Here is a 21,859-nt window from a genome sequence, read left to right on the forward strand (position 1 = left end):
AATGACACTTTAATGCCTCTAGAGATGCTGTGGAAATAGCTAACTGGGCTTTTGGCAGAGGTAGAGCGCACCTATCCCAATGCAGCTTCATACTATAGAGCAGCAAATGGCTGAGCAGAAACATGCCCATGTCTTCTCCTTTGCCCAGCTTCTCTCACTTTCCTCACCCTGATGGAGTGTGAGCAAACTCTTTTGGTCTTTGGAGCGCAGAGGTGGAACATGATCAGCTCTGGCAGGAGAGCAGCGGGATCCCAATTCAGCTGCTGAGGTGCAGCTGTTTGCTACACCTGAGCACTCCTGTCCGGGAAGCTGTAACACTGGGACAACCTCAGCAAAAGCCCCTTCCTACTGGATAATGTAGCAGAAGATAGGAACCAGTAGCTGTTTTTCAGTGAAGAAAAAAGAATGGATATAAATGTGGACTGAAGAGCTACAGCAAGCTACTCAAACCAACTCTTCAAATGCTAGGTGATCTGTTTTAAACACAAAACTCAATACTATTCCTCAGTATGAGAAAAACAGACTCCAGCGCAGAGCAAGGTCTCTAACAAGCTTTGCTCTCCGTGGTCCATGTGTGACCCTGTTGTGCTGAAACCGAACCCTTTCACAGGGGCAAGGTCACTACTTTTAACACAGTGTTTAAATAATACGGTTGGGTATGGGAGGAAGGTTTCTACAACACCCAGATTAGGAAACCCGTGGTGATTTATACCCAGTTACACCAAGCTAGAGGCAGCCCAGGCAAACGGTGGTTCCCAGCTTGTAGCCGGAGCAGCCACTTCTGCGTGATGGTGTAACCGCAGGTGCTGCTGCACATGACCAAGAGGACTCCACACGTCACCACACAGTTCCCCTTAGTTATGCATTCTGCCTGCCCAGCACCCATGATGTGAATCTCTTTCTGAAGGGAACACATGCTAAGAAAGGTTTTCAAACCAAACTATGTAATTGATGTCCTCCCATGGTCTCGACTTCTTAATTTTTGCCTCCACTCCAATTAGATCAAAAAGTGAAAGCTGGAGATTTATGGCCTTTATATCACATTGCATTGAGCCCATCAATTTTTGTTAATTTGTCAATTGACAAGACACAGCACGGGAGACTTCTTACTCGGTGGACATCCACACTATCGGGGAAATGGAAAAGACATTAACTCAGCAGTGTAAGACGACAAGACTATGAGCTTGGACACATCTTAGGCATTTTCTTTTTTCTTCTCCAGGATGGAAGACACAGCTATTAAAGCGGATGTGAACAAAACAAAGATGGAGACAGGAGTCTCTGTGGTTCTGTGGGATAACCTGTCATTCTGCAAATTATTGTTTATTTTAAACGGAAATATTTCTGACCTCTGGTTTGTTCAGATAGCTACAGCCATGGCTGTGGTGCAACAGCAGAACCACTTTGTTCTGATGTTTATATGGCAGAGGATTTCTGGTTATTAGTAAATTGGTCAAAGCTGTATTTCCTTTCTTTTATGAAGTACTTTACTGAGGCAGATTTACTTTGGTGTAAAAGATGGGCAGGTGGCAGGGATATATAGATCATGTGCTCTTCAACACTGACAAAGGAACTCCTCCATGCCTATACATTGTCTGTCTCCTGCTAAGACTAACTATAAAAGCTTTCATTATAAACTGAAATATCTAAATGTAAGGATAAACATACTGCCTGAAGTAATTATTATGTTCAATTTTATATACCCCCTATGAAAATAAATTTCCTAATTAAAAAAAACAAAGCATCTGATTGTCCAAAACATGAAAGTGACACAATCTGCTGGGTTTTTTCTGTTGTTCATATTGATTCCTCTAATTAGCACCTTTGACTTCCAAATGGGTAGACTAAATGACACCACCTAATCTAGGATCAAGTCAGCAGCTGTTGATAGTTCCAGATGCTTCAGATGAAGAAGACAAAATGCTCCTCTTTATGCAAAGATGAAATAGCCAGTCTGTTCCCTTATTTTAATGTTTGTTTTTAAGTCCCTGACTTATGACCATTTTTACTATCCTTCCGCTTCAGTTCTATGCATACTGTAGTATGTTCTAATTGAGGACATAAAAATTTTTTAACTTCCTTCATCTAGTTCTGCTCCTGGCCTCAGGATTATAGTCTGGTATTGCATCCATTGCTATCCATTATCCATTCTGTCTTTATTTAAATATGGTAAGTTTTATCTTTTGTATTTGACATTTGGATTGATTGAACATCTCCTTGCTCATGTATTATAATTAAAAACACAAAACCATGAAATATCTTCCATTAACTACTTTTCATATGCACTTCTACAGTTACCCATTCACTTATCTAGATAATCCTGATTTCAAGTTTATATACAATTTTTCTGTGTCATTCTTTCCAGCTGCTTCCAATATTCTTCCTTTCTGCTGCTCATTCTTTACGTGATAACCAGAACCGAAATGTTCCAAATAAACATGCCACAGATTTATTTAGCATATAAATCCATACCTTCTTCCATGCTGCTCCGAGTTTTGTACTGAATGTTTCACTCAAAACTTTCTTTTTTACAGGTTGCCATTAACTCCGAGCTCTGACATCTGTATAAGCAGCTCAGGCAATTCTTCCAAAATGCAATACCCACATTAATTTTCATCTGATGCTCGGTGACCTAGCTTAGCTACCTCCGTAGTGCTCTTTGGTCTTCTCTTGTTTTAATTATCCCAAACAATTTTGTCATATTGCAAACGTTGCCACCTCACTGATCACTCTTTTACATACTATGAATTATATTAATCACTGAGTACTGGTACTCAGCCTCAGGCCATTCCACCACCTCTATTGACATTTCTCTATCTGCCTCACCATGTTTCTGTAACAGCTTTCTCTTTCCCCACAACAATTAGCTTTTTTCACAACTTCCTACAAAGAATTTTTCAGACATAAAATACTTTTTATTCATTTCTGTAGACAATCTTGCATTTTCTTTGACACAAAAATGTTTCTTCCTACCACGTTACATCCACTTAGGTGTCTTGTACCTATTCATAATTGCTTAATCCAATTTACCCAGCAGTTAAGCAAAACTCACAAGGGCTGTAATCACAAGATTGTCCAGAGCACTTACAATCTGTTCAGCTGTCTAATACCTTTGCAGTGTTTCATTTCCCATTTGTGCTGTACCTTCCTGGAATAAAAGCCAGCCCGGTGATGCAGGCAGAAGGCTTGGAGTCAACACTGGATTCTTGCTCCGGCTCTGCCAGCTACTGGCAGTGTAACCTTAAGTAAGTTTTCTGAACTTTCTGCATCTCCTTCCTTTCTCCAATGCACATGGTGCTTAAAAAATCACAGGACTAGATTTGACAGGTCTCTGTGTTTGTCTTAGTGCTGATTTCTGGGGGCTTGTTCTTCTAATACTCCATCAGAGTATTAGAATTCAGGGTACATGAGCACAGAGCAAGCAGGGTGCCCTGCTTCTCTGTACATCTCCGAATGCTCCACAAGGACCTCCCTTCTGGATGGGACAGGGAATACTGTGGGCACCGAGCGGCAGCTGGCTCCGCAGGGCCAGACAGCAGGACCTCGGACCACCCGCCTGCGGGAGCATACACATCTGGAAAAGCTACACATGAATTTTTTATGAAGCTTGATCATTAATGTTTTGTAAAATGCTTGGAGATCCTTGGTAGGAAAATTTTACCACCTGCTAAGTATTAGCCGCCTTATAAATATTTCCAAGCAGGGCACAGTTGCCAAACATTTCGGTTCAAGTTTAACTGTTCTAATGCTGGGCTGGGGGCAATTTTCATGACAACCCAAATATTCTTGCTGAACAAATATTTTACACTGGTCATTCTTCTTGCCTCTGTCTCAACGGTCCCCAGTGTTTCCTGCCCTAACCTGTCCTTTAAATGGTCACTGTAAACATGGATATAAACATTTTTTGTCAAATGTGTATCTTCTTTCTCAAAGCCAGTCTATACAGTCTTAGTATTAATGCACTGGTGTGCTGCAGATATTAGTTTCAAGGTCTTAACATACATAACATAATTAGAGAATCTGAATAATTTGTTCCAGTGCTTTCATTTTAACACTGTATTTGCTTTCATCTTCATGAAGTATTGCATAGGACCCTAACTGCAGAAAGTCTGAGATAAATTACACCACTCGAATTTTGAATTTATTTACTCAGTCAGTAGCTTGTAGCAAAGTTCATAGCAGTAATTCTATTGGGTAAATTATGGTTGTAACTTTTTGGCAGCTTCATGTAAAATATTAGTAGCTGACATCAAAATTAGTGAAGCAATTTAGTCCCATTCAAAATGATGCAAGACCAATATGCAAATGGAAGACAGAGAGCTTTAGAAACGTAGAACTATGACTACTTGAATACATATGTATTTAAATGTGTATGTAAATAAACACATCACAGAGACAGCAGTTAATGCCAGTTGGTCCTCCTACAGTGTAGGCTGGCTTTGATCTCCATGTTCCACATATTTCTTTCCTTATTTCAGCAGAACTCCTGACTATCTCTCTGCCAAAGCAACACCTATATGGCTGACTTCAGAGTAAAGTTTTTCTTTTCTTTTCCACATGCTGGTACTTGAATCAGAAAATATTATTCTGATTTTGCACTATATTTGTTTAGGACATGATTTTTTCCTATCTCAGGATGCTGTGTTAAAGACAGGAGTAAAATTGTTTGATAGTTCATGTTGAATTCCTGGCAACAACCTGTCATACTGCAGAGAAGATCCCGCTTGGGTCACTTTTCACTTAGCATCTCTCCCATAAGCATACTAAGATGACGTGAGTTAAAATTCCTAGAACTGCATTTGGGAGTAATGTTTTTCTTCATGTTGTATGTCCGGCCCACATGACCTGAAGATCAACTCTAAAGTCTGTGTGTTCCGCCACAAGAAGCAGCAGCAAAGAAATAACTGTCCAGGGCACGCTATGTGCTGAATTTAGTGGGGGATTCCTCAGTTACTATTTCTCCTGCATTATCTCTCCCTTGGAGGGAGGTCTTTTTACTGCAGTGGCTGAAAAAGAGCCAGGCATGCTTTCAGAGAGTACTTAAGTTTGGTATCACCATAAAGAAGGCCGATTCAGTTAAACAGACAAAACAAAGTTTTCAGATACTTAAACATGCACTTAACCTTACATATGAGAGATCTCAAGTTTAAGGGACAGATTATACACGTGATCTTTCAGTGTGCTGCAGGATTGAACCTCAGGGATGTGTGGGAACAAGGCTTTTTCTATACTGTTTCTCCTTCTAAAAATGTTTTCCAAAACATTTTGCCTACCTATTGAAGAATGACAAAGGTGCTTAAAATTGACCTTGAGTCAAACAAAGAGAAAAAAGAAGATTTAATTTTTAGTCAAGAACTAAGTTTAATCAATTCTTTTCATAAGATTAATTTAATAGAGTCTCATGAGCAATCATCTGCTATATTTAGGGCTACTGTGTCATTTGTATGACATGAAAAATCAAAGCATAAGGAGGAAAAGGTAAAATGAAAAGTCAGGCAAATGCATAATGTAGTATCCAAGAAACAGAGCAAATGATGTTACCAGCCTCTTATTTGAAGTGAGAGGTTAAACCTGAAAGAAAACAAAAAGCAGAAGTTCTTTTGAAAATCTTAACTTTTGATTTCAAGTGTAATTCTAGTAAAACAAGGGTACAGGTCTGCCGAGGGTAACAGGACTGCTGAGACCTGTGACATTTTCACATCAAAAATGGAAACCCTGTAGTAATTTTTAATTACAATTAAACGGCCAGCATTTTTTGCCTACTCACAGCAAATTATTTCTGTAAACATTTTCGGCATTGGGGAGCATGTTTCAGAGATGAGTGATAGTTACAAGTACCATCCATAGACTCCAAAGTACAAGACCTGAGAACGTTTTCTGCACCACAGTAGCTGTTAGCTGACAGTATCAGCTACAAGGCTGGCCAGTGCGGGGAACCGCAGCTTTCCAGAGCTCTGGGAAAAGCCAGGAGCTAGTGCAGAGAGCCAGGCTAAGCCATGGCGGGCAGTGAAATATCAGACAGGGAATGAACCAGACCTCACTCAAATGCCTTGGCTCTGTATGCTTACAGAACAAAGCCTGGGACCAAAAATAAAACAAACTTAGGGTATAACTTCACTGAAGACTGCAACGGACAGCACAGATATCTGAGCCAAATCTAAATTAGTGAGCTTTCAGAAGAGCAAATTAACCTGTGCAGAGCTTTGTGCTGTCTAGTGTGCTAAACTATGCAACTAGTTTAGCATATGAGCACACTCTCAGAAATTTAGTCATAGCTGCTTTAGCTTATAAGGTTTAAATGAAGGCATATAATCTTGCAGCTGGGACATGCTGGATGCTTAGGGACCAATAGACACCCATTCAAGTTGTAGCAGTCATGGCAGAAGTTCATGTGTTCAGTCAAAATGAGCTGGGTAGCTTCAGCAATTTAAATAGTAAGTCTTCATTAATCCAGCTCATTTTCTAGAATGGTTTAGGAAATGATCACACCAGGGAGGTTGATGTTATCATTAGTATACCTAGCCTGACAGACAAGAAAGGGTTTAAAGATTCCTTGGAGAGGAAAATGTTGTAGGCAAATTTGTGCCTGATGGAGCTGCCAGAACCAGCTCTCCAAGCCTGCCGCTCTACAAAACAGAGGACATGGCTAAGCACTTGAGAAATGAGCGCCACCACTAGTGACAAAGCTTCTGAGAAACCGAAGGCATTAGAGAATCTTGTAAAAGTAATGACAACACCAAGTTTTCTCCCACCTGGTCTGAGAATGGCAGTGGCATGAGTCCTCTTTGAGCTGCGTGGCAGTGGCATGCGTGTCCCAAGTGTCAACAAAATGCCAGTGTGCTCAGAAGGGGAGGGAAGCAATGCTACAAAGGTTCGTGTTCTCATTCCCCAGAGTTCAGGTTTAGCTGAAAATGACCTGGGAAATAGTACTTTAAAGAGGGATATTCAGCTACAGATACAGGATTTGCAAGTTGAATGTAAACCTAGGAAAGCTTTGGTGGTTGGTGGCACGCTCTCCTGTTTAACAGTAGGGCCATGGCTCAAAGTCCAGAGGCAGATTTTACATGAATCAGGCAGATAAAAAGCAACTGTAAAACCAGAATACAGACTTTGATTGCCAAAACTTCTCTTACAAACAAGTTTCTTACAAAATGCAATTAAAATTATTTATATACCATGCCCAGCACATCACACTGTGTCTACTGATAATCTTTGTCACACTAGAGTTGGGGGAAGCTCTTAGGGACAGATGGATACTTAAAAGACACTGGTGTGGTCATTTTTAAGATGTTACTGAAAAATGGTAAAACGGATAGAGGAATCTCATTTAGAGATTGAAAACTCTTAAGAGGACGAGAGATTTGTCCTGATCCTAAACAAACGATCCCATTAAGGAAGTGGTAAGACTTGTCACATGGCACAGCAAGTACTTGTTCCCAATGCAAAGGAGAAACAAACTTGCATGTCCTGGCTGGAAAGGAAAATACAGAGTCAGCAATCCCTTACTCCTAGATATGTATTTAGAGTATTCTCATTTTCCTCAGATAGTGTTGCTAGAAAACATAACAGCTTGGAAATATGATATCCCAGATTTGATTCGATATGCTAGGCCTGGTATACCTGTTATAGTAATGTCTGACATTTATCAGGTTCATGTTTAGCCATTCTGCTACGAAATATATGTTTAGTCATTTAACCATACCCTCCATTATCTGCAGCCTTGGAAGGTTAGCAGAAAATATGTTAAAGAATATACAGGAACGGATGCCGGTTCTGATTCGCACTTGGTACTGTTAAATAACAGAGTGGTACCAACGTAATGTGACTTGTTACTGCTGACATTTTATTCAACAGAAGACTGAAAACAAGAGTGCCTGCTCTTGAGCGCCTAGTAGGAACTCACGTCAAAGCCAGGGCAACCAGCAGATATCTGGGAAAAAAGACAGGGTAGGGGGAAGGTAAAAGGGAAACATCATCTGAGGTACTGGGAGCTGTCACCATTTTTGTAAAAAAGTGTGAGAATATCTATGAGAAGCAATGACTGCAAACAGCAATAATATCACAAGAAATATCCTGTGGTCAGAGACAAACTTGACATACCAGGTGGACATATGCAGAGAAATAAGTGACACTTTCTCCAGAGGACAAGTACCAACACAGCCATTTTACCTGAGAAATTCTGACAGCCAACAGCTGCAGCAGGTTGAGATGAATTAGTTTCAGGACCCAGCGCAACTGGAACTAACAGACTTGCTGCCATCTGACAGCAAGAGTATTGATACTCTGGGAGATTTTTCCAATTCCATGAATCAGTGCACAGTACCTCAGAGACTAATTGAACGTGTGCTTGTTCATTAAGTTAGATTAAGTTAGTATCTGAATTTCCTTATTATGTTAATGTTTAATTTCAGGATGCAGAGGGAAGTTGCTGAGAACCATGTCTTTAAGAGGTTCTGGCTTGAATCAGTTGTTAAATACAAGCTCCAAAGTGCATTGCTCTTGTTAAGAGCTCACGGTCTGAGTAAGGCAGATCCCTATCAAACTCCATGGTGCCAGCTGGTCGCAGGACAACCCAGACATACAGCGGAGACATCTTTTTAACTTCTGTGGAAGATGAAAGCCAGACCAGGAAAAAATAACATATTTCTCACTCCTTTTTTAAAAGCTAGCAATTTTTTCCTTTTCTTTTAGGGCACCCATTACTATATTAATGGAATAATTTACAGCATCCCCTCTGAAAGATCAAAGGAAAAATCCTCCTACTTTTTATAAGGGAAACCTAGGAACTGTGCTGGAGCTACTCACTGCCTCCCCAGCATATCCAGAGTGATTTTGCCCCAGAAATGCCTCTGTCTGTTGACTGGCTGTAAACGAAGGCCAGACAACTAGCTCAGATGCAGTTACCTGTACCACTGTTACCTAAAGTTACGTGAGATGATTCATATTAGAAACTCACAAGATGAGAAAACAGAATAATGATCACTTGTCAAAATCTTGGTTTACCTGACTAGCCGGGCAGTGGCTGTAGCTGCGGTGCAGCAGAGGCAGTAGTAGTGTGTTTCCCTCTATATATTCCATTCCTGGTGTGCATGCCCTCCACATTCTTGAGTTGACATGCTTCTGGACAGGTACAGGTACAGGCCACATCTGCTTTGTGGTTATCTTCATCCTTCCAACCCAAGGCACCAAAGGAGAGACAACACAACCCCCATCAGGCGTAAGCGCTGGTAGTGAGTCACAGCTTTTCCACTTATGGTATGATCTACCTGTCGTTCTGACAATGACTATAAGTAAGTACTTAGCAGTTAATTGTTAGATATCTATGCTATGTTAGAAGCTTTTTAGATAGCATCTCCTTTTTTCTGAAACAAGAAAATGCTTGATCCCTTTTTGCTCTTATTTGAAAGAATCTGTTACTTTGACTGAACTTGAGCCTCCAGTCTAAGAGCTGTCCTTTATCCAAAACTGTAATGACTGAGCAAAGGCACACCCAAAGCCTGTGGGTGTGGAGCATCTCATGGACACTATGGTATTTGTAACAATCTTCCTCAAAGAGAACCCCAACAGCAAGGGAGACTGAGGGATTTGAATGACACGTAGTGACAGCATGCTGAGGACACCAGTGTGCATTCCTGCTTTGGGCTGTCCTCAGAGATGCTTCTCTGTTCCTGTGCCTGTTACAGCACAGAGGTTTGAGTAGACAGTCAGAAACTGCCCCAGAATCCCAGAAGGGATGGCTTTAATTAGCCTAAACCCACTGCACTGGGTACTACAGAGTATGAGTGACAGGCAACACAGCTATCTGTTTCATAGGCTGGGGAAGACAAGAGATGTTAAAGTAGATCCCCATCTCATCATCATCAGAGCCCTAATTTTCTTACCTTCATTCTAAAGAAGCCAATACATCCATCCAGAGCTCAGCTCTACAGCAACTAAAGCAGAACTTGGAATTCATCAAGAAGTGTTATGTCTGTCTCTTTTCCTCACAGAAGACATAATTACTCCTAAAGCTTCATCCTCCTTAATTTACAGTAAAAATATAATCTTCAAAATTTAGTTCTGCTAGATGCTTTTGTGTTACTTGTGCTAAGGACATCACCAGCATCAGACAGAGCTTCTGACTAGGAGTGATCATCCATAAAATACATACTAAGTTAGAACAGGTATTCACAGTTCTTTAAAAAATGTTTATATATTTCCATGATCCTTGGTTTTCCTCTGCTTCTATGATAATATATGGATTTTACATTGCTGAAGGAGCAGAGTGATGCATTTGATGTTGCTGTACACCTGGAGCTGTGAGAAAACTGAGGGCGAAGTCTTGTATCCAGATAAGCACTGATGGCCAAAAAAACCCGAAGCTGAACATATTGGCCTCATGTATTAACAGTGAGCAAAGCATCACCAGGGATCACACTTTACTAGAAGATAACTAACAATTTGTTCACCTGTGTGTCAATCTCCTGTCCTAGCATCAAGATCCTCCTTCCACTTCTTCCCACCATCTGTTACATTCTCTATTGACATTCCAATAGTGAGAGCAAAATAGGGCAGCAGTCCTAAATAGTTTCACACATAGCGCACAAATGCCTTTTCCCAAAGAAAAAAAGATTTTGCCTTTGTGGGGGTATTTTTTTCCTCCTAAATGAAAAGGCCCCAAGCTACTCATAAAAATCTCTGCTGAGATTTGGACGATGTGCAGCGAAGAGGTGATCATCAGGGGAGTGTGGCTCAAATTTCTTAAAAATAAGGGTGCTCTTGAGCCCATAAAGGAAGAGATCAAAGATACGCTACATGCTGGGTTTAGAGAGAGCTATTACAGAACATAGTTTTGCTTTTTCTTTCTCTGCTGTCTCCAAACTTCACTTTCACGACAGCTTTTTAGCCTTAGCCAGAGTGTCAGGATTGGAGCACAATGCTGCCTGCAGTGGACGCTTCCTGGGACAAGAATGCCCACGGCCGGTCCCCTTGGGTGGCTGCCAGAGTGCTGCTGCCAACATAAGCCACAGGAAGAAAGGATATTTTTCTCCCAGTTTCTCCCTCTGTCAGAACTGAATAGAATTTCACGGGACACAGAAAAGCATACATCTTTGCCCTCTAGGACTTTTTGCCTGCTCAATTTCAATGATCTGTTGCAAACAATCTATGAATTGGATTTCTGCAAGCAAAAGATTTACAAGAAGCTTTCTCGATGGTAACTTGGCCAGGTCAAATCAGGAAGTCAATACCACCTCCTTCTATTGCAGGTGGTTTTGCTCTTGAAGGATAAAAGAGCCTCAAAGTTGGGTATGAATAATCATACAATGTCAGCATAATACTTCAGAAAGGGAAAGCATAAGAAAGAGGGAGAAGGAAGTGGGAAGTAACTAAGTAGCCAGGCAGAGTGTGTTTGCTCTCTTCTGTGAAGCTATACCCCATCTGAAAAGAAAGTAGGCTGAGAAAACCACGAGGAAAGAAAAAAAAGCTGGATGACAAGGAGGAAGACTGAATACTTGGCAAATAATTATTTACAGAATTAGTGTTCTCTTCTGAAGTTATAAAATGTGGTAAGCTTGGCTTACCCTGAGGCTACAGTATAAGTGTAAACCCATAGCTGTGTCTTCGAAGTTTTCAGCTGTAAACCTTGTGAGTATTGTGTTACTGCACATTAACAGAAATAGTGATCTGGGAAATGCAGTAAGAAAAAATAGGCATCTCAAACCTCATAAATAGGGTTTGGAAAATAAATTGGTGGCAGAATGAGGACAAAATAAAGGACAAAGTTGGAATGAAAAATGAAACGCAGGATGAAACTAAAAGGCTGGGAATATAACAAATGCCCTAATGAGTCCACCTAGCCCTACTTACCTAACAGAGGACAGGCTGCGATCAGTAACATGGCCCTCCTGGGTAAGGATATTCTTTGCATTCCAGGTATGCTGACTCTTGTGATTCCTCTGAGTGTGGAGAAGCTGACTGCATAATTTGTAGTGAAAGACTGAATTTACACCTTCAAAAATGAAAACAGAGCAGTGCCAGGAGATAAAAAGTGCATGAAAGCCTAGCCACTATCTGCAGTCAGTTCTCCTTCCACTTCCCCAGCATCTACAGTTGTACTAGGAATGCTCCATGGCACACCCTGTCTACCCCTTCCAGTATTGGTTTATAATGATGTGTCATCCCCGAAACGGTCTAATTCCTTTTTGAACCCACTGATACTATTGGTGTCCACCACCTCCTGTGACAGCAAGTTCTCAAAGTTCACTATCCAGTGTGTGTGTAAATTTTTTGGAAAAAGTACTTTCATGTACCTGTCCCAAACTACCTTCCAACTTGTTTTACTGAGGATCCCTTAGTTTTAGCATTGCAGGATTTAGTGAACAGCAGGTTCTGCCTTCACCTTATCAACCACCTTCAAGAATTTGTAAACCTTGACCATATCCTGCCTCAGGTGTCTCCTCTGCAAATTGATGAGTCCCAGTCTTTTGCCCTCTCCCGGCAAGGCAGATGGCTCATCCTTGGTTTCTTTTTGTTGCCCTTGTCTCTGTTGCTTTGCAAACTCCTTTGTGTCATTCTGGAGACAGGGAGGCCTGAAACATCCCAGCTCTCCACCTGTGTGTGCACCAGAGCTTTATGTGGAGGCAAAATGACATCTTGTTTTCATGCCTGTCCTGATATGCCCAACATTTTATTGGCTCCTTTTGACCGTCACTGCGCCCTGCAGCAACAGCTTCAAAGAACTGCCAGGGTGAGTCTGAAGGTTCTTTCCAGAACCGCAACTGCGAGTTCCAAGTTCAGCGTCATGCAGGGATGGTGTCTATGAGGATTTCCTCTAGATGCAGTATTCCTTGCCGTTCATCTACACCAAATCTCCTCTGGGCACTTACTCCTCTTTGTGGGGCCCTTCTGGAGTTCCTATTAGGGTGGCACCTACCTACTCAAAAGAACTTAATACATTCCTACAAGAGATAGCAAGACGGTGAGAAATGCCCAAATAAAGAAGAAATATGAAAGGAAAATATAAATGGTTTTTGAGCGTTTCTTGTTGTTTCAGTGCTAGTACATAACATTTTTATGTTGTCCTTATGCTGTGATTTTTAATTATTTTTTTTGTATATAGGCGCATGACTGTGGCATATGGTTGCAAATTTCTGTTTAGGATAATGGTGGAAAGATAACCAGAAGTTTGAGTTGTTTTTATTACCTGGTTTTATCCCCTGTACGTCTTGTAAGATCTTTTTAATTTAAAAAATTTCAATAAAAGCATCATGGAGAGATTTCCTCCACAGTTCCTATTATTTAATCCATACCCATCAACACAGAAAAGCTGCAACTGGGGAGAACAGAAATAAGCATCTCCAGTAATCCAATCAAGATTGTTCACAAATACACAGTACACAAGGAAAGGAAAAATAACCAGAATGGCAAGGAATAGCTAAAAAAGCAATTCCATTCAGTACGGGTTTGTGTACTTTTTTAAGTTTTGCCCTTTCTATTGATGTTGCCAGCTATTCCTACCTGGGACTGCTTCACCTTTGGAAAACAATTTTGAAAGGCGACCGTGAGCTTCTTTGGCAGTATCAGACAAGCTACCTATCTTCAGTAGTGGTACCGTAATCTGTGTTTAAATATGACTATGGTCTAATTACAGATGAGGAACATGACTCTTTCAGTTACCATTCCTTGACCAAGACCTGGCTGATTCCTTGACCTGGCACTTCTCCAGCTGGGTGGCTGGGTCAGTATGGGCTGAGTGTCTGGCAAAGGGCATGTGGTCACCATGTCTGAAGGGCAGTAAAAAAGAATTCCTCATTCAAAAGAGGCAGCTCTTGGTTGCCTGAGGAAATAATATTTATGCTTTGCCATGTTCACATATACATACAAGCCTGTATCTTTCCCAGCAACTTTTGAACCTGGGGGCCAATTTCAACAGAATTAGATGGGAGCAAGGTACGGATCCCAGAGATAAACTCCAACTGTCCTTTGAAGATAGGGGTCTGCAGAAAAGAGCCCTGATAGTGTCTTCAGTGAGGAAGGGTGGCAGTGAAAGTCCACTTCTCACTGAATAATAGAGAACAGACACCACAGAGGAACTTAAAAAAAAACCTCCAATAAGGGGAAAAATGAAGCTGGGGATTTATCTTCCTAGAGAAACATCATTCACCTGTTAAGACACGCATTCACATTCATGGAAAACCTGCCCTCTTAATTATGGTGTGGCGTGACTTGTGCAGTGTGCAGACCTGAGCTCTGCAGCTGCAGACTGTCCTGCCACACAGCAGATTTCCAAGCTGGTGTAATTTTACAGCCTTATTCAGGGTTGGCTGATAGCTTTTTGGAGTTCTTTTGATCGACATTTTTTTACAAGGATTGACAATGTCTCTGTCTGTCGTAATCAAAACATTGTCTCTTTTCATTGCAACCAAAATACACTTCTGTTGCCCAAAATGCGAACTATTTTCAATTCATAGAATTTGCACACCTAAAAATATGGCAGTTTGTCAGAAATCTGGTAGGCCTCCCATATTCTCTCCTATGAAGTACTAACAGTATCATACTCATATTCAGTCTCAGTATCATCCTCAAACTTTGTAAGAGGGAGTGAATTAATACCCAGGGGTCCCTGTTATACTCAGAATCTGAGGCACAGAATTTGGCGCTTCCTACATCTTTTGGATTACAGAACCCTGTCAAGCTGTTAGAATTTCTTGTTCATCATCATGTATCTTTTATAGCTCACTTTTAAATTAAAACGCTACAGAGGCTGTTTGGATGTAACTGATAACTATGGTTCTATAAACAACCTTTGAACAGCTGACATGCCCTGTGGCTCACCAACAGTGTGCAGATTGTAGATGCACACCCTGCCAAATAACCCTGTAAAATTTTAAGAAATGCTTCTTCTAGTGCCCAAGCCCACTCTCAGCTATTTTTTAGGACTCTAAAACAAACTTTTGAATCAAACAACAATAGTGGTTTGCCTAAAAATAGACCACCTTGGCCTGGCAATTCAGAATCTCACAGACAGGCAGCTCAAACGTGTGCAGTGGTTTGGGGAAGGTTACTAGGGATTGTAAAGTATTTCCTTCCTGTGAACAATCCGTGTCCTTTTCTTGCTGTTTCCCTACAAAGAAGTCCTCCTCCCAGCCCTGAAACGACTGATGCCCTGAACTGTTTTCAGACCATTACTTTTGCCAGTAAATCATTCCAAGTCTCAAGGGTAAGGTTTCTTCTGCTTGTATGTCAAACATTATTGTTACATACTTTTTAATGAGCTGTTGGATGTGCCTATTTCAGAATTTAACCTTACACTTTTAAATTAAACCCAGAATCTATAAGGAGATGCATTGGATACAAGGGTGAAAATCAAGAATGCCTGCCTGTGAAAGGGAATGACTGCTTTCAAACTGGGGGCTGAAAGTCATGATCACAAACATAATTGTTTATGCATTGCTTGGATGGTCATACTATTTGGGTATTGGATGTTTGTTTATGCATTGCTTGGATGGTCATACTATTTGGGTATTGGATGTTGGCAAATTAATGCTCGTATTTTCTCCAGCCCATTCAATCTGAAAGAGTTACAGCATAGTTCTCATTTGTTCTAGTAATTGCTGATGTAGTGGTATCCTCACTGGTTTTGCTGGTTCAGTACAGAACTTTTTACGATACAGATCTGCACACAAATCCTAGTTCAGACAGATTCTTCTCATGCAACTCAACCGTAGGTAGCACCAGTTTTCACTCCCCTCCTGCACTCCATGTGGACAACTGCCATGTTTGTAGGCTTTGATAGATTTGCCTTGCTTCTTGGCAGCCTAAGCAATGAATGCTACAGCTGCTCTAAAGAGTGTGTTGTCTTTGCTCCAGAATAGGGGGGGGGGGGAGAAAAAAAAAATAAACCTAGAAGCTCAGCCCACCAGACAAAAAAGTAGCCACTACCCTCCTTCGATGCTAGGGAACAAACTACCTCTTCTAGTAAAAGTCCATTTTTGTTCAGTGATTTCCAAGAATCTACCTTGCCACAACAACTCCAGCTCTTCAACCTGTGCTTCCGAGACCCCATCCATTAGCAGAAAACCACATTTATGTGCTGTGTCATCCCAAAATGGACCTAACTGCCCTCCAAAGTTCTTAAAGGGTTTGTTCTATTACAATATTTTGGCCCAAAGCGCCCCAGGTATTATGCTTGGTATTCCTTGTTTTCAGTTTGATCTGTCACATCCAGGTGATGTAGGCTGGTGTGACTTTGAGCCCTTGGCAACCAGAGGAAGGCGAGACCTTGGTCAAGTAATGCTGCTAGAATGGCAAAAGCATTTGCCTCAGCTCAAGTAAGGATCCTTCATGAGTATTCTTCTTCCTTGTGCATTTTGGTATTGTTTTGTTAAGTCTAATGATGGCTGCGCATATAGTCAAGATGGCAATTCCAGCTCAAAACATAAACAAACATTCACCCATATTCTAAAACTTACTACTGTAAGGGCTGTGCGGTACTCAGCCTGCTGGCCCCGCAAAAGGAAAAAATGGTTGCGCACATGTTTAGTTGTGTGAAATATAGTGAACAACCTAAATATACTGGGGTTTTTGTTTGCAATCTGAAAATAGCACATGGTGTCTTAATAATTTTTAAAGGTTTGTATGGCATAGAGCACAGCCTCACCAGAACGTCGCTCACCTTATAGACTACCATTGTGCATGAGATAGATGTAATTACTTTTGCTGCTTTTCTCAATTTATTGTTTTCTTTTGAATTCTTCTGGGGACAGGAACAAGATGCTCTTGGTAAACTGTTACCAGCTCTGCATTTTAAAGCTAACCTCTAAACAATTTAATCAGATAATTCTGCTTCAACAGTTTTTTTGTCTGTGTGGGGAACAACCGTACAATTACCTTTGTTAGTGAGTTTTAAGAAGCTGCATGTGTGCTAAAGTACTTTGGCAAAAATAAATGCTTTGCAAAAACTGCAACAGTTCCTAAATCCTTCAGAAGAGCTTTGCTTGCTTTCTCCTACAAACCATCTAATTCAAAACTTGGAAGCATGCACGTGCAGCTTACATGTACCTTTTGTACGTAATTTTCTGTGCAGCGCCTTAAAAGTCATGGAACACATCATATCAGGTAAATACTCAGTGTTACAAAATTCACCTGACATCACTGGTTTTAGGTAGCTATTAAGAAAAACGACAGCCACCAGTTACTTGCCAATTGGAGGAGTGTACGTGAGGGTACTCCCAAAAGGTTCTTTAAGCCGCTAGTTCCAGGGCTAGTAAGATGACTGTTTTCCTGGCAAGAGAGGGTTCGAATCGCGCTCCAGAAAAACCCGACAGCTTCTAGGAAACGAAATAAAAGCAAGCACTTTGACCGCCCCCGACGAAGCTCTGCAAGGCCAGTTTTGCACGGCGGATCTTTATTACTACAGGCGGGTCCGCGGGACGGAGCGGGGCCGCCCGTCGCTGCAGACCACCCGTGCGCGCCGCCGAAGCGCCGCGCTCCTGCCCCGGGCAGCGCCGCGCCCCGGCCCGCACCTGCCGGCGCCGCCCGGCCCCCGCTCCAGCACCGCGCTCCCCCGCGGCCGGGCCGCCCGCCGCTCCTTCTGCCGCCGGCCCCGGGCGGGCCGCTGGCGCTCAGCGGGCCGGCGGCGGGGAGGAGAGCGCGGGCGGGGAGGAGAGCGCGGGCCGGCACCCGAGCCCCGCCCGGCCCCGCTCGCCGCCGCCGCTCCCCTCACGGGCCCTCACGCACCACGGCCACCGGCACCGACTGCCGCCCCGCCGAGCCCCCTCCCTGCGCCATGACGTCATCCCAGCCCGCGCCTGCGCACACCGGCCCGACCACCCCCCAGGCCCCGACCCCCGAACGGACGGTGGGCGTGGCCCCGCGCGCGATTCTGGCGGGGCGGGGGGAGGAGGTGGGGAGAAAGGGAGCGGAAGCGAACGCAGCCCCCCGCGTGCGTGCGTGCGTGCCGCGCCTGCTCGGCCTGCCGGCACGCGCGGGCCCCGGCGCCTGCCTCCGCGCGCGCGCGCGCCGTGACGGCTTCGCGTGACGGCGGCTGGGGGCGCGCGCCCGCCCGCCCCTCCCGTACAGCGAGCGCCTATCGCGGCCGCCGCGCCGCCGCCTCCTCCTCGCGCCTGGGAGCGTAATCGGCGGCCGCGCCTGCGACTCCCCGCCCCTCCCCCTCCCACTATTATCCTCCCTCCCGGCGCGCGCGCCCTCCCCCCGCCCGCCCGCCCGGGAGCGCGCGGCCGCCGCTCGGCGAGGGAGCGAGACGGCGCTGCCGCCTGCCGCCGGCCCCTCTCCCCGCCGCGCCGCGCCGGTCCCCCATGGACCTCGCGCCGCCACGCTAGCCGGAGCTGCCCGCCCGCCCGGTGCCGCCGGGGAGTAGCCGGCTGGGAGGGGGCGGGAGGGGGGTGGGGGGCGGAGGAAGGTGGGGTCGCGGAGTGTGTGACACGCGCGGGGAGCGGCGGCTGCGGCCCGCGGGAGGAGGAGCGGGGAGTCCCGGCGCGGCCGCGGGAGCCCCCGGGCGGGCGGGCGGGCGGCGGCGGCGGCGCCCCAGGAAGGTGGCGGCGGCGGCAGCGGCGGCGGCGGGAGCTGCCGTAGCGGCTGGGATTCACCGAGGTGGTGGCGGTCGGCGCTGACCGGCAGGGGAGCGCGCCGCGCGGCGGGGACCGTGCCCGCGGCCCCCCCCTTCCGCCCTCCCTCCCGCCCCCCCTCCCCGGGGCCGCCGCCTCTCGGGCAGATCCCCCCCGCCCGGACCATGGCCGACGACGACGTGCTGTTCGAGGACGTGTACGAGCTCTGCGAGGTGATCGGCAAGTGAGTCCCGCGGGGAGCGGGCGGCGGGCAGTGCAGGGCGGGCGTGTGCGCCACCGGGCAGAGCGGGGGAGGGGGCGGCGGTGCCCCGCGCCCGGCCCCTCCCGCGGCGCGCGGGGGCGCGGGATGCTCTGCGCGGGACCCACCTGAGTCGCCGCCGCCGCCGGGTCCGCGCGAGCCGTGCGGGGTCCGGGTCCCCCCTCGGCGGGTGGCGGTGGCACGGCCGCGCCGCGCTGCCCACCTTCGCTATTAACACGGGAGGCGGAAGGGGGAGAAGTGACCCGACGTTTCCTCAGCCACCATGATTAACCACCTAACCATCGCTCGGGCTGGCTGCAGCAAGCGGCAACCACTTCCCACCCCTTTTCTTCTCCTCCCCCCTATATCCCATTCCTGGCACACCCATCCAGGATTGCCTATCGGGGAAGGGAACGGGAAAGGCGAGAGATCTCTTTGTGGATCCACCTATTCGCCGGGTGTCTGCATATTTGCGCGCCAGGTGTCGGGTTTTTCCTCCTCTTTGCTGCATAATAACCAGCCTGTTAGTGGCAGGAACAGTGACGCTGGGGCAGCGCTCGCTTTTTGTCCAGATCTTTCCCTCCGCTCTCGTTCCTGTGGAAATAGAGATGCATGAGGGGCAGCAGGAGTGCTTGGCCTTTGGAGTCCTATTATGCAACTGCTATTAAACCCATGTTCGAGGCTTGTATCCAGCCTAGGAGTTGAGGTGGTAGTTGCTGGCGTTCCCCAGCTGCCCCTTTCTGGTTACCGCTGTTGTAGGGTGGACGAAAATGACAGTTCAAGTCTCAGTCGGTGTAATCGCACCAAGAAAATGCAGAGAGTCCCCCAGATTAAATGGTGAGCAAGAATTAAAGCTGAACTCCGTTTCCCCCTCCCGTATTTTTGTGACTGCCCAGTTTCGGAACCCATTTTTTATTTATTCGTCATCTTTCACATATTTGCCGTAGTGGTGTCTGTGTTGCAAAACGAGCATGAAAGATGTAGCAATATTGTGACTTCCTGATTTTCTGTATGCCTCCGATTCCGAAGCTGAGGTTGCTGTGGAAGCTGTAGTAGTGACACTGTTCAGTGCGTCTGGAGTTTTTTCTTCCCGACCGTGAATTTGATAAGAATAATTGATCACCACGTTTTGATTATAAGGAAGAATTTTTTCTGCATGTATTCTCTTACCCACTCTCCACCAGCTTTTCAGTTTATAGCCAGCGCTGTCTACTTTCAACCTAGGGCTAAAAATATTCTAGAATTAATCTTTCCTCGGGATTATACCAAAATGCTAGTCTTGGACTTAGCAGGTGACTTGTCAGCAGAAGTTTCAGTACTCAGTTCTGTCATTACACAAGGTATTATTAGTACCTTTAACTTAATTCAAACAACTTTTAAAAATATTAGGCTTAAAGGGCCTTGTTTGCTGTCATAAACAGTAAGCAGTTGCTGTAGCTTAATGCTGGCGGTTGGTGAGGATCTTCTCTAGCTGAGAAACAAAACTCTGTTAATAAACATGTTTTGAAGGTGATTTTTGGCGTACTGCTTTCATCAGTGTTTTTTGTGCTAACCACTGCAGTTCGCACACTTTTATTCATACCTGATTACCGTTAGAAAGAAGGTGCAGTGATTATGCGTGGCCACACACCCTTTTAGAGAACAGATGATTCACAGGGGTCCAGATGTTTGCGCATCTCAAATGACTTTTTGTTTTGCGATTGGAGAATTTTCAAAAGAGAGCTCAAAAATGGTGGGTTAGGTGTTGGCTACAGAAGTTCCACATGAGATTTAGGTAGTATAGATAGTGGTAGATAGGTAGTCTGGATGTAACTAGATCTAACAGATAAATATTGCATCACAATAGCATAATGATGCCAAGATTACTGTAGCAAAAACAGGGTGGATCACTGAAAATAGCAACAGTGATGGTGTGAAGGGTTCATAGCTCGTTGTGATTACTGAGGCTGTTCCCCACAGATGTCAGTCCTCTAGAAAACCATGTAAAATAAATACACAATTTCACGTACAGTTGTGTAAATAGTATTCTGTTCCTTTGCAATACTGTGCAGTGAATTCCAGGGAACCAGGGGTGCAGCATCTTTATTTAGCTTCCGGATTTTGGCTACCACTTTGCCCATCTTTAAGCAACTTGAGGAAAGCTGCTGTAAATCTGCTTTGAATTGCTACATGCACGTCTTGCTAAACATCTTTCAGTCAAACATCCAGTAAATGTCTGCACATTCCTGTGATTTATTATTGATTGATACAGTAATTTAGCTCTCGCAAATAGCACATCTGGCCCTGATTTGCGTTTTGGACATGAAATATTAAAATGTGTAATTTATCTTTCCTAAATAGGTAGTTACCTATTTTACTGTCATTTAAGGTCGTAAAAGGTATTTTCACAAAGGGTGTGGGAAAGAGATCTTTGCCGGTAAAATGTCTGAATATTTAGTCAAAAGTTTCCATACAATTTACCAGAGAAATAAATAAGGAGATAGTTTCTTAGCTGACAGTATGCAGCTTTGTTGAGGCATATTCTCATCTTAGGATAAACTTTAAACGCTTCTAAATACAATAAACTGATAAGACTGGCTTTGTGTAAACGCAGTGATGATAGCTTTTGGTGTGCTGGGAAGTGGAACAATTACAGTGCAATAGTACATGAATGAGTTGATTGGAACGACAGTGATAAACTATTAATTATGTGACATTTAATGTGTTTTAAGTTCTGCAAGCATGCATTGTGCGGGAGAAAAGAAGGGCCAGGAGAGAGAGAAATCCTAGTTGATGTTTCCTTTAGGAAAAAAAAAAAGGGGGGGAAATCTTAATTTGCGTGTATTTCCAGGATGCCTTTCCATCGCTGAAAGCTATGTGGAGATAAAAACTGGAATAATAATCCCAGTTTCTTGTTGAAATTTTTAAAGCAACATAAAGCAACATTTATGGTACTAACATTAGTCATGTAGTTTTACTTTACCAGATGTGTTATGTTCTCTGTTACTGTTTTGACTTCTTGGCTGACATAAACACACTGCAAGCAAGAAGTAAATTGGGAATTTCAATATTAGTC

The 21,859-nt window shown here is 44.2% G+C and overlaps 1 protein-coding gene and 1 long non-coding RNA gene across 16 annotated transcripts in view; one reads left to right on the forward strand and one right to left on the reverse strand.

Annotated features, from left to right (window-relative positions):
- Nucleotides 1-19,197, reverse strand: part of LOC130145069 (uncharacterized) — a 58,641-nt gene extending 39,444 nt beyond the window's left edge. The window contains exon 1 of the long non-coding RNA XR_008820359.1: nucleotides 18,933-19,197. This is a non-coding gene — a long non-coding RNA (uncharacterized LOC130145069). The remainder of the gene's footprint in view (nucleotides 1-18,932) is intronic.
- CASK (calcium/calmodulin dependent serine protein kinase) overlaps nucleotides 18,185-21,859 on the forward strand; it is a 226,511-nt gene continuing 222,836 nt past the window's right edge. For 5 of the 15 annotated variants that reach the window (XM_056329525.1, XM_056329530.1, XM_056329529.1 and 2 more), the window contains exon 1: nucleotides 18,187-18,789. In XM_056329525.1, coding sequence (XP_056185500.1) covers nucleotides 18,731-18,789 — 59 coding nt within the window. In that variant the 5' untranslated portion in view covers nucleotides 18,187-18,730. Of the gene's footprint in view, nucleotides 18,790-21,859 lie in introns of all 15 variants that reach the window. The other 10 variants (XM_056329528.1, XM_056329535.1, XM_056329538.1 and 7 more) reach the window with 3 other exon arrangements.

This window comes from Falco biarmicus, chromosome 2 (assembly GCF_023638135.1).
Source record: "Falco biarmicus isolate bFalBia1 chromosome 2, bFalBia1.pri, whole genome shotgun sequence".
NCBI lineage: Eukaryota > Metazoa > Chordata > Aves > Falconiformes > Falconidae > Falco > Falco biarmicus.